The sequence below is a fragment of the Camelus bactrianus genome, chromosome 6 (assembly GCF_048773025.1).
Source record: "Camelus bactrianus isolate YW-2024 breed Bactrian camel chromosome 6, ASM4877302v1, whole genome shotgun sequence".
Classification (NCBI taxonomy): Eukaryota; Metazoa; Chordata; class Mammalia; order Artiodactyla; family Camelidae; genus Camelus; species Camelus bactrianus.
The window spans coordinates 46931708-46944873 of record NC_133544.1 but is presented as its reverse complement, the minus strand read 5'-3'; the positions used below and the strand labels follow the sequence as shown (position 1 = coordinate 46944873).

Here is a 13166-nt window from a genome sequence, read left to right as displayed (position 1 = left end):
TTAACAGATTTTATTCTTTAATTTAGGATAAATACACATTCAGGTAGTTTGTAAACTTTAAATATATAGTAGAAGTTAGTAGTAGTTGTTCCTGGTAGTGAAAATTCTCAAAGCTACCAAAAACTGATTTATAGCTTAACTAAATGACTTTTTCCCTTCTACTTTGTTGTTGATTCCCAGTTGGATTCTTTCACAGTATGAAATTTTCATAAAAATTTAAAGTTTATTTTATAGTAAGGCTTATGGGCTACTCAGGTGCTACTTAATGTTTAAATAAAGAGAAAAAAGCAAGTTTTCACAAATCCATTTTGAAAAGGATAATTAAAATACAGTAATGTAATTCAATATGGAAAAATACAGAAAAATGTTTTATTTTTTGTTTTGCTTTCTTTTGTTTTTTTCTTTACCCCCCAGGAGATGAAGATAAAAAATTCTGCTATAGTCATCCAAAATTAAAGAAATTAGAAGAAGTTGTAGTTGAACACTTCAAGTCATGGAATGGTAGGTCATATTTAATAGCCTCAAAGCAAGCAAAGTTATTGAAAAAGCTAAAACTCTGACTCATTAGTTTGTGCTAACATTTCTTATGGAGAAGGTGGGCTTTCAATTATTCATTATTTCATATTGATTTTTATAATGAATATAAAAAAGCTAAAAAATTTTTGGAGGATATAGGACAGAGGGATGGTAGGAATAAGAATAGGTATTATGTGAAAAAGAAAAGTCAGTCTGGGGCAATATAAGGGAAGCAGATTGTAAAACAATACATAATATAATGGTAGGGAGAAGTAAACTAGGTAAGGAAATAGAGTCATGAAGGAGGCTGTTTTATATAGGGTTTTAGAGAAAGCCTCTCTGCAGGGTAATATTTCAGCTGTTACCTGATGAAATAAGGCAGCAAGCCTTGTGGATTTCTGTTAAGAGGATCATTCCAGGCAGAGAGAATAGCAGATTCAAAGGCCTTGAGGCAGTAGAGTGCTTGGTGAGATTAAGTAACCAAACCAGTTTGGCTGGAGTAGTGTAATGAGGATGAGTGGTATAGGCAGAGGTTGGAGAGGTAGCCAGGGGCAAGATCACACAGAGTTTGTAGGTCAAGTCAAGACTTTGGATTTTATTCTATGAATGCTTGGGCTTTGTGAAACCAGAGGCATTCAAAGCAGCAGAGTGATGTGATCTGACTTGCATTCACATTTTAAAAAGATTACTCTGGTAGTTTTGTGGAAAGTAGACATTGACCAATTAGGATGCTGTTGTAATAGTCTAAGATGATAACATGATGGTAGCTTGTACCAAGTCAGTAGTAGTGATGAGAAGTGGTTATAGAAGATTCTAAATATATTTTGATGTTGGAGCCAACAATATTTGTTGATGGTTTGGACATAGGGTATGAGAAAATAAAAGGAATCATTGGGTTAAGGGTATGTCTGTGTGTATTTCCAGATGAATGCATGAACAAAGAGAAAATTAAGAACAACATAGAGGAGAAAAAGCAAATGTTAGGATGCTTTTGAGACATGTAAGTGGGGATGTGTAGGCGTTGGATAAGTGAATCTGAATCTTAGGAGAATGGTCTGTGCTATTTTTATCTGTTTACGTATATCTGCATAAATTTTGGAGTTACCATCATAAAGGCAGTATTTAAAGTTTCAGGAGTGGATGTGATCATATCACCAGGAATACAATTTATAGAGACAAGAGTGGGTCCAGAATTAGTCCTGCAGAATACCAGTGTTTAGAGTTCAGAGGGAGAAATGCCACAAAGGAGATTGAGAAAGAAACCAGACAAGTGAAGTATCAGAGACACTGAGGGAAGAGACTATTTCAATAGGAAGGAGTAGACTGTGAGAAGTATGGTCAGGTGAACCAAAAAGCATCCACTGAATTTGGCAACATAGAAGTTATTGATGACTTTGGTAGAGGAGCTTTAGTGGAATGAAGATAGTAAGGCAGGCTGTGGCTGGTTGAAGGAGATAGCTTTGCACTGAAAATAGCTATTGATCAAGAGCTGGTCAGATGTAGAGGCTTGATGCTATGGAGATTCAAAGGTTTAATCTGGAATAATTTTCCTTGCAATGGCAGCTCTTTTTCCCTATGTACTGAACATTAACTTTGTATGTACTAAGTCATTTAAGTCATAGGGTTGCTATAAAAACTAAATTAATATACAAATTCTGGTGTAATCCCTGGCATACACATGATGATTGATATAATATGAGTCATATTTAACAAAGAAGGATTGTCAAAGTCATCCCGTACAATGTTAAAAACAAAAGAAAACAAATACAACAAAAAGCCCCGCACAACTTGCAATTACTAACCAATTGCTAAATGCAAGTCTACATACTTTATATTTACTATTTCATTTAATCTTTACCTCAGTCCATTTTAGATATGAATAAACTAAAGCTTAAAGAGAGTGAATGGCCCAGCCTTCAAATCATGTTCTTACTCATGCATTCTTCTGCCTCTCAAGAGGCAGACAGACATTGGGAGCAGGCTGGTGATTGACTGTAGGCTATATTCTGCAGCTTTCCTTGGAGAATCTGAAAGTGTCAGTAATTTGAGGACAGAATATTATGGCCTGCAGTAAGAGAGTGCCTTTAGTGAGCAGAAAGGAAAGGGAAGATTTACAAAAGCAGTGGGAGCTCTGCAGTCCTGTGCTGCTGATTTAAAAGGTAAAGGGGAATAGCAGGCATCATGCATGAACTGAAGGACTGGTCAGAGGTAATTTTTATTTGATTTGTTTAGGGTTTTATTTTATGACAGCCAATGAGAGATAGGGAGCCAAGTTTATTAAGATTATTAGAAAAGGTAGGAGGATACCAGCAAAGGTTTAAGATGCCTGAAATTATTTTTTTGAAAGAATTGTCATTCCTTAGTATAAAGTTTCAGGCTTATCTGTTCAACTAGTTCTTATCTGTGTGCTTTTTAAAAAGTTGTAATTAAAGTATTTTTTTTTATATAGCTCAAAACAGGTCTGAAAAGAAATGTGATGAGACCAGAGTTATGATCTTCTCTTCATTTCGAGATAGTGTTCAAGAAATTGCAGAAATGCTTTTACAGCATCAGCCAGTTATTAGAGTCATGACTTTTGTTGGCCATGCCTCAGGGAAAAGCATGAAGGGTTTTACCCAGAAGGAGCAACTGGAGGTAATTATTCTGGAGATGATGATTATTAAAATAAAATTGATTAGCTTTGCACTTAGACCTTTTCTGTTTTAACTCACTGGTCAGTTGGCTACATCATAAAGATAATTTTACAGTAAATATGTAAATAAAACTAGGTATATTTTGAAAGTCCAAAAAAGTATTTTTTTTGTGGTTTTGAAACTTTCTTTTTGAAGTATGGTTAAGCAGAAAGGCCCTGGAATCATACTATGTAGGTTGGAATCCTGGCTCTTCCACTTGGAAATTCTTTACTTCCTGGCCTCAGGTTTTCTTATCTGTAAGCATACTTCACAGAGCTATTGTAAGCATTAAATGAAACCATACTGTAGAGCCTTCAATCCGTGTTTACTATTTATTTAAGTCACTTTAATTATTTATTCCAAACAAATAATGAGCTTATCACTTTTTTTTTTTTTTGTTATTTAAAAATCTTAACTTAAAAATATGGTCAGAGGAAAGAAACCATGGTGGTATCTAAGGTAGCTGTATACTCTGAATAGAGGTCATACATTTTCTGATTACTATGATATGTTTTTTTGGAAATTTTAGACTCGATTTTATAAACCATATACAGGTTTTTGCAGATTAGCTATAGGTCTACACTTGAGTAACCTCTGACAATTAGGCATGTCTTTAATGTCTAATTCATTATGAAAGATACTTTCTTGATTCTGTCAACATTAATAGATTTTACCAGTCCTCACTGCACTCAGAAGAGTCTGTTTAAGCAGACAGGATCTGGCAGAGAGAGTCTAAGACGTTTTCCTGAGTCTGGATGTAACACTTTTCCCTATCTCAAGTCTAATAAGTACTTTAAAGGGTTCAGCATCTAGTGGGTAATTATTACTGATGTTAGCATTTATATATGAATGAAAAAAGAAGTGGATTTTTGCCTAGGAGGTCAAGCATTTTGAAATACTCATAGAACCCAACCTGGTCTCTTACCAATTTCATTATTACCTAAAGTCATTTCCTGAGTTTGTCAGTTACAATAAGAAACATAGATTTTATTGACTTTGTCTTTTACTCACTTTTATCAATAATATTTTAATGTAGGCCAGGGTAACAACCCTTTTTATTACTCCTATACATAGTTACTTTCATAACAGCACTTTTATTCTGAAATAAGCTTTCATGCAAGTAGTTGTAATTGAACTATTCATTTGCTTAGAAACAGGTGATGAATTCAGAGAGAAAGTTGGGGGACCAGATTCTTTAGGGCCTTGTAGGTCATTTCCATTTTAATGACTTTGGTTTTCACTCTGAGTTGGATGGGAATAATTTGGAGCAGAGGAGGGTCATGGCCTGATTGATATTTTGAAAGGATCATATTGGCTGCTATCTTAAGAATAAACCACAGGGGCTAAGGGTGGAAACAGGAAGAATTGGAAGACTTACTACAGTACTTCAAGCTGAAGATGACGGTGGCTTGGACTAGAGTTTTAGCAGGGAAGGTATGAGAAAATGGTTGGTATCTGGATATATTTTGAAGGTCAAGCTGACAGCACTTATTGGCAACTTAGAGTAGAATGTGATAAGGCAGTGTGAAGGCTGACTCCAAGGTTTTCGGCCTGACCGACTGAAAAGAGTGGCTGTTAACTAAGATTGGTAAGACCACAGGAAAGTCAAGTTTTGTAGAGAATTTTAGCTTGGTTTTAGACAAGCTAACTTTGGCCTGCCTCTGAGATTAGTGGTTTTCAAACTGTCAAAACTGATGGAGATGCTGTATACCATAAACTGACACATTGTAACTGAGTATACTTCAATTGAAAAAATAAAAACAGCAACGAAAAAACTGATGGAGGACCAGTTTATTTCCTCCTAGTATGTTACAGAGAGATACCTCTGAACATTACAGTAAAACTGAATAACTAGAAAAGTAAAATTAATGAAAAACAAAGTTCTTGCCTAAATTTTTTTTTATTATTAGAGTCAACAAATGTAGAATAACTGTCAAGTTTCTAAACCTTTAGTCTTAATTATTCTGGTCTTGTCAGTCAGTAATAAATGGTTTGTGAACCAGTACCAGCATCAGTAATAAATAGTAGATGGACTGCACTTTGAGTAACACTGTTATAAACATCAAACAGAGGTGTTGAATAAACAATTGAATATTTAAGTCTTGAGTTCATGGGTTCAGGGATTAATGGAAATATATAGCTGGGAATCATCATATAGATGAGAATGGATGAGAATGGATAAAATTACCAGGTGGCTGAATGAAGATAGAGATGTCCAAAGACTGAGCCCTGGGGAACCAGAATAAGTAGCTAGTGAAATAGGAGAAAGCATGGGAGAGTGTGGTATTTTGGGGCCAAATGAGGAGGAGGAAGTGATGACATGTATAAATGTTGCTGGTAGGTCATATAAGATAATAACTGCGAATTGACTATCTGATTAAGAGGTGAGATGGCAAATGACCTTGAAAAGATTTTCAGTGGAATGGTGAGACAAACCACCACTGAGAAGAGCTGAAGATAGCAAGTATATACGTTTTTCATGGATTTTTACTGTAAAAGACAGCAGAGATGGAAGTCGTTTTTGTTTGTTTCGTGTTGAGCTGTATAACGATATGCTGATAGGAAGCCTGCAGCTCAAAATAATCAATATATCAAAGCAGCATAGTTTGGGGCAGCATGTTCTAAACACCTACAGTCATATTTTGGGGTGGCATATTCTGCTCCCCTTCACCAGAATGACAATACAAAAAGTAAGATGTGAATTCTAGGAGTAATAAAACATTCTTACTTTAAGCTAACAATAGTTTAACTATTAAACTTACTATTATTGTTAAATTTACTTACAAATTTAGGTCTATGATATGATAATAGCACTAATTGCTCTGGGCTATTTTACCTGCCTTATGCTCTTTTTAGTGATGTTAAAAATACTGTCATCTATGTGTAAATTGTTAACCAGCCCTTTTAGAATCACAACCATTATTAAAGCAAAGGAATTAGGAGTGCCCTTTGTATTTTACCACCATCTCTTTTGGCTTGTATTGCCATTTGGCTGCTTCTTTTCCTATTCGATGGTATCCTGGGTGCTGATTTTTAATCTGGTTTCAGCATTTTGGGGCAAATGGAAAAAGTATGCTTTGATCTGCTATTCTCTTATGCTTGCATCTACTTAATTTTAAATCATTTTAATTTCAGGTAGTGAAACAATTTCGTAGCGGTGGTTACAATACATTGGTTTCTACTTGTGTTGGGGAGGAAGGTTTGGATATAGGAGAAGTTGATCTTATAATATGTTTTGATGCCCAGAAGAGCCCAATTCGTCTTGTACAACGAATGGGTAGAACTGGCCGCAAACGTCAAGGCAGGATTGTTGTTATCCTTGCAGAAGGACGAGAAGAACGTGTAAGTAGACTTGTAGAAATGTAATTTGATCTTTGAAATCTGAGAAATAGAGCCTAAAGACAAATATCAACCTATTAACATTCAGAGTCCAAACAATCTGTAGGTGATTGTGATTGATTTTTATTTCCTTTTGTGTTAAATTCTGCCTACTCTTTTCTTGTAATTGGGAGAATTTTTGACTGGATTCAGTTTTATAATTTTTATCCATATAAAGAAACACATTTTTGTACTTCAGTATTAATTTATAGGCACCTAGATACCAAAATCAATATGTATTATTCTTTCTTACTATTTCTCTATGCTCCTAAGGCCCTTTTTTTGTATTTAGTTTAGGGTTTTTAAAATTGTTTTCTTGTTGTTGTTGTTGTTGTTGTTGTTGTTGGTTGTTTGTTTTTTACTACAGTGAAGCTGAGAATGGTTTTTTACATTTTAAGAGTTGCCTAAATCAATCAATTAGCCAACCAACCAACCAACAAGAATATCAGCCAGAGATAATGTGTGGCTTGCAAACCCTGAAATATTTACCTTCTGGCTCTTTATGGAAAAGTTTGCTGATGCCTATTCTAAGTGATAAAGGATTTGAATTATGTTCATACTTTGCTGTAATCTTGGGTGACAGGGCTTCCTAAATATGATGTAGTACATAATATTGTTTTGTGACACACTAAAGTATTAACTAACTTTTGTAACTCAGTGTGACTCTTTCTGTGGCCAAGTAAATAGTTTCACATTTTATACCAAGTAAAGACTTTTTCATTAATTATGATAGTTTTAAAAATTTGATTTAAAATATTTTATAAATCCTTTAAGAATCATCCTGAAAAAATTCTTTTTACCGAATTCTTTTTACCTAATACTTTTCATATGATAAGCATATTCTTATGTAACATCCAGTTTATCTATAAAATGATCCCAATAAATGAGATGTCTGTTGCTTTTAAAAGTCTGTATTATCACTGAGTGGAATTGGCTCTAACTAATTGTATTATCATAGGGAAATCGTTTAACTGTTCTTTTGGGGTGTTAGTTTTCTTATCTGTTAAATAGTCATAACAGTCTTCATTTAGTGAGTACGTACTCTGGGCTGGACAATGTTCCAGGTGCTTCAATTGCATTATTTTATTTAGTCCTGTCAACAACCACGTAAGCGGAGTACTAATAGTTTTCTTACACACAGTAAAGAAAACTGGCATGTAGAGAGATGAACAAGCTGAAATACCGGAATAGTATTCAAAAAGCAATTTACACTTATATGTAAATACCAGCCTTATTCAAAGACAGTAGATACTAAAGAAAAGATAGATCTCCTTTGTACAGTATAGTTATTTACTAAGGTAAGCTTTTTTTTTTTGAAGGTAAGCTTTTATAATAATAAATTTTGAAATGATTTTCATCGAGTTAATTGAACAGGCTTCAAATTTAAGACAACAGATATTTTATCCTCCAAGTATTTAAGTGGATCAGAGTTTATTTTACTGTTTAGAATAAACTCAGACTAATATAATAATTGCCTGTAATGGCTAAGTGATTATTACAGAAATAATGTAATATGACATTTATTTGTTTTTGCAGACTTATAATCAAAGTCAGTCCAACAAAAGAAGTATTTATAAAGCTATTTCAGGTAACAAGCAGGTCCTTCATTTTTACCAAGGAAGTCCACGAATGGTTCCTGATGGAATCAACCCACAATTACATAAGATGTTCATCACTCATGGTGTCTTTGAACCAGAGAAGCCTTCTCGGAATTTGCAGCGAAAGTCATCTATCTTTTCCCATAGGAATGGTAAATAAAAAATTCTGCACTTGAGACATACATTTGTTCTCTTGTTAGTTAGCAGGACATATATTGATACATTTAGGATGTTATGGGTGTCCCCTTTGGAAAGGTTAAGAGATTATTCATGTGGCAAAGGGAAGGAGACACTGACAGTACAGAGTGATAGAAACCCAGTGTTGGGAAAATTTTAAATATCCTATCAACCTAGAGAATCTTCTTTACAATTGTAGAAAAGAAAAATCATTTTATTATTGAATAAGCATTAAACTGTATTACAATGTACATTGTAATCCATCCACTAAGACAATACAAAGACAGAAAGAAATTCTATCCTATTCATTCTCCCAAGCAGTTACAAATCCTTTACATACACATTCTTAAGATTAACAGTAACTTGTCCTCATATAAGAGGGTAGCACCATTTGCTGTATGTTCTTTCTTATTTCACTCCAAATTCCCCTGGTAATTGACGTATCCATTTGTGTTAGCTAGTTGCACTTCATCCAAAGAAATAATAAAACTTCTGTCTCTATGACAAGTAGATAGGGACAGCTCAGAGAAAATGTCAGGGCTACTCTCCCTGGTGTCTAGGAGATAGGGACACTATCTTCCTTGATGTTTATACTTCAAAGAGGTGGTTCCTCTATCCTTAAGAAATCATTTCTGGTTGAAAAGCTGGCTAGAGGCTAGCTTTGCCTTTACAAAGATTTGCATACGTATCAAAGGGTTAAAGAAAGGATTACAAACATTAGGTGTAGCTAGAATTGCTCCTAGAAAGGGAGGGGGAGTGGTTTCTTTCCCTTTGTGCAAAGGAGAGATTTTTTTTTTTTTAATTTATCATTACACCAGATAGTGGTGAAGTTAGACTAAGTTATTGGTGATATTAAGTCAGTGAGAAACAAATACTTTGGCGCCAGGGAGCAGAGTATGAGAGCTTAAGAATACAGAGATTTTGGTGATAGCAAGAAAATACCTTAAAACATTAGCACTATAAAAATGAGAAACAAAAAGTTTTTCTTTTGAATTTTGCTTATCTTTAAGGAAGGCTTTAAAGAATCATAAAATAATGTAGTTAGAGTCTAAGATTTGGGAGAAACCTTGGGGGTCATCTGACCAATTGCCTATCAAGGTAGGAATGTTTTCTGCAGCATTCTTGTTAAATGTATATCCAGCCCCAACAGAACATCTCTGTAATGGAAATTATATTCTTTTATGAGGGTTCATCCATTGTTGAATAGTCCATATAGAAAAAGTCTTTCTGCTGAAAAAATACCTGTCTCTGAACCTTATACTCATTTATTTGGTTTTGGGTTTGTCGACTGAAAAAAAGAAAACAAAACTCAAAAGTTGAGAATAATTCATTTGGGGCATTACTGAGGACTACAGCCCAGGAAGGCAGCCTCTCATATAGCTCTGAGGGACTGTTCCAAAGAGGTAGGGGAGGAGCCAGGGTATATAGGAGTTTTTGCTGGGGGAAAAAAACCCATTCAGTGTAACATCAAAAGATTACTGCTAATCACAAAAAACAGACATTTCAAGTTAATGATTTTAGTGCTTTTCTGTGATGGGAAGATGCAAGAATTGGGCTTATTGAAATTATTCCTTTGATATGCATCTTAACTATCTGGGGCCAGTATCCTGGTTTTCTCTATACTGAACCCCTCTCAGGGCAGCTGCAGTGGCTGTTGGCTTGACGGCCCCAACATCCTTTGTTTACTGAAATGGTAGGGGACTTCCTTTGTGCACAGCTTCTAGATACAAAGAATGGTTTTGATCCTTGGTTCACCTAGGTGGCAGTTCTTTATATATTTGAAGATAGTACCTCTCAACTGGTTTCATACTATGAAGTTTCAAAGTTCTTTCCCTTCTAGTCACCTGCTTTGGATTCACTTAAATTTGTTAATGTTCTTTCCCTTAACTCAGAGCCATTAATCAGTGCAAAAATGTGCCTATTAAACCTAATGCAAGTCCATGTAACAGGAATATGCCTGTCATTTTATAAGACTTTGCCAAATTTTTGGTTAAAATGAAAATGTATTTTGAATTCTTTTGAATTTATTAAACCAATAATAGCATCAAAACTTCATTTGGTTGGCATAAATTTTTCTTAGTGATCATTTTATTTTTGTAAGTGTTAACTGTATGTTTCATAATTATTTCTAAAATATTACTAGGGATGGATGGTAAAATTCTAGAATCTGCCTTAAAAAAAATATTAGCTTATGTTTGTTTTTCTATGCTTTTTTCCTCCCATTCTCTCCAATTTTTCAAGTGTCAGTGATTCATCCTGCCAAGATAGCGTGTATAAATGTAATGTTCTATATATTGGTATATAATTCATTTGGGCTTAGAGGTCTGAATTTATTTTAAGTAACTAGGAGAATGGAATACCTTTCTATTTCAAAAGTCTTAGCATCTCAGATTGCTAGATCTGAAAGGGACCTGAGAGATCACCTAGTTCGAACCCCTTATTTTACAGAAGTCTCTTCCTATGTAGTATTTGGGAATTGCTAAGACAGAAGTTCCCTGGTTCCTAATTTGGTAGTCGTTTTTTTTTTTTTTTTCCTACCCTCATCTGTATTGGGACCAGAATTAGTGCTTTATATTTTTAATCCTTTCCATGTTGGTGATTATTTTCCTTTATAGAGATTATGGAAATAAAAAAAGGTTAATTTACTATACGTTTAAAAATATATATTTTTAAAACAGTAGATCTTTCCTGCCCCCTTTTCACCCCTCTCCCACCCTCCCTATTTAAGACTTAAGCCAAAAACCCTTTTTAGTCTTGGCGTCTCTGCATTCCCCACCAGTTTCACAAAACTTTTCTGATAATGTTAGGATATAATCATGATATGAGTTTTCATTTGTAAGTTATCTGTTTCCTGCCAGATCTTAGACAGCAAAATAGAGAGAGTGCAAAAGAAACTAAGACTGAGAGCCTAGTTACCTTGCTCTGTTTGTTAATGAAGAAGTCATTACCAAAGATTAGCTCTAGACAGAAGGGTGGACTAGTACTTTCAAAGAGATGAGAGAAGTTTAGGAGATAGGTAGAAGCAAGAAGTGATAGTGATTATATGAAGAAAACTAATTTTAAGGAATAGAATCAGTGGTTTGGCAGAGATGAGTAGACAAACAGGTAGAGTTTGAGTTGATGTCATACATTTTGTGTTTGCCTAGCAGATTTTTTTAAACCTCTTTTCAGCTATTTTTTTTTAACTTACAGAAATGAGGCAAAGTAATTCAAAGAAAGACTGGTTCTTATCTGAAGAAGAATTTAAATTATGGAACAAACGATACAGATTAAGAGACAGTGATGGAACTAAGGAAATAACATTGCCTCAAGTTCAGTTTCTGTCTTTACAAAATGAGAACAGACAAGTAAGTTGAACATGTTTTCAGATACTCATTATAGTGATTATGCAGTAGGTGAATGTTCATGATCAGAATGTCAACTTAAATAAAAATTGAGAATGTAAGCAGTTTAAAAAAGAATATTAAAGTCTAACTTGGTAAAATAACTAATTTTCTTATATTCCTTATTATATATATATATTTACATGACTAATATATTTACATTAGTTCTCTTTATTAATTTCTGCATATAAACGTTTTTATGTAGGCATAATTTATATGATTATTCAATATATTACTAATATAAAATTTGCTGTCATGAGAATCTTTGTACAAACTTTTTTAGCAAACTGGTTTTTAATATTTGTTTTGAAATTACAGTAAAACTAAACTGAATGTTGTTTATTTTGTTTATTCTGAACAAGTTATTGATGAACTTAATGAAAGTCAAGAGAGTTGATTATAGGTCACATATACACCTGGAGAACTAGAAAAACAACCTCAGGAAAGATTCCATTTAGAAGATTTATAGGGCTTGAAATATATGGGTCTTCAGATTTTGTATTTTATTCACTAACAGGTAAAGTCAGGAATGGCAGCAGGCACGAAGAATTGGGATCAGTATTACTGAGAGGTTATGAATGCCTCTTTATTAGATTGTAGAATATAAATCTAGCAAAACAGTAATTTTCAAGTCACACATTTTCTTAAATATTTGCTCTTAACTTGGAACTATATAAATAGGAATTTGGCCAAGAGCAACCCATGTAACATTTACTTATTTATTCATTTTTAATAAGATTTATTGTTTTCTTTCCAATTTTACAAGCAATACATGTAACAGTGATTTTTAAAATGTATTTAAAAGGACATCTTTATACTTTATGAAATTACTTTCTTTAAAATCAGTGTGTGAAATCTGAGTATGTGTGTTTTTATTATGTTAAAAATCATTAATCAGACTCAAGAACCAACCATTGGAATTCATCAACTCTCTCTCTCTGAATGGAGACTGTGGCAGGATCATCCTTTGCCTACGTATCAAGTTGACCATTCAGATCGATGTCACCATTTCATAAACATTATGCAAATGATAGAAGGAATGAGACATGAAGAGGTAGGCTTCTACTGTAACTTTCTCTTGCTGGTATGATAGTGAAACTAGAACACTTCATCTTTATTCTTCTTAATTTGAAGTCATTACTGTAAGAAACAAGTGTTAATTATAATCAGAGCTAGACTATTTTGTTTTTCTATATAGCTCCTTGTAATCTCAGTAAGGAACCAGTTTTCTGTCTTAGGAGAAGTAGACCTAATTAGAAGAACATCATCTGTAAATATTGATAGACTTAGAGTCAAAGTTTTACTATACTTAATGATTTATATAAAATGTTTATAAAGCTATTTTAGGATTCTTGTTAGATTGGGATTTATTGTATTCTCTGTTGTATAGGTCGTTTGGTATGTCTCTTATATCCTGCTGGTGGTTTAGAGAATTAGTGATT

The 13166-nt window shown here is 33.8% G+C and overlaps 1 protein-coding gene across 2 annotated transcripts in view; it reads left to right on the top strand.

The window, feature by feature from the left end:
* The window catches only part of FANCM (FA complementation group M), a 71785-nt gene that overhangs the window by 14013 nt on the left and 44606 nt on the right, over positions 1-13166 (top strand). For both annotated transcript variants that reach the window (XM_045504319.2, XM_010967005.3), the window contains exons 8-13: positions 415-501; positions 2966-3150; positions 6324-6530; positions 8103-8316; positions 11534-11688; positions 12623-12778. In XM_045504319.2, coding sequence (XP_045360275.2) covers positions 415-501; positions 2966-3150; positions 6324-6530; positions 8103-8316; positions 11534-11688; positions 12623-12778 — 1004 coding nt within the window. The remainder of the gene's footprint in view (positions 1-414; positions 502-2965; positions 3151-6323; positions 6531-8102; positions 8317-11533; positions 11689-12622; positions 12779-13166) is intronic.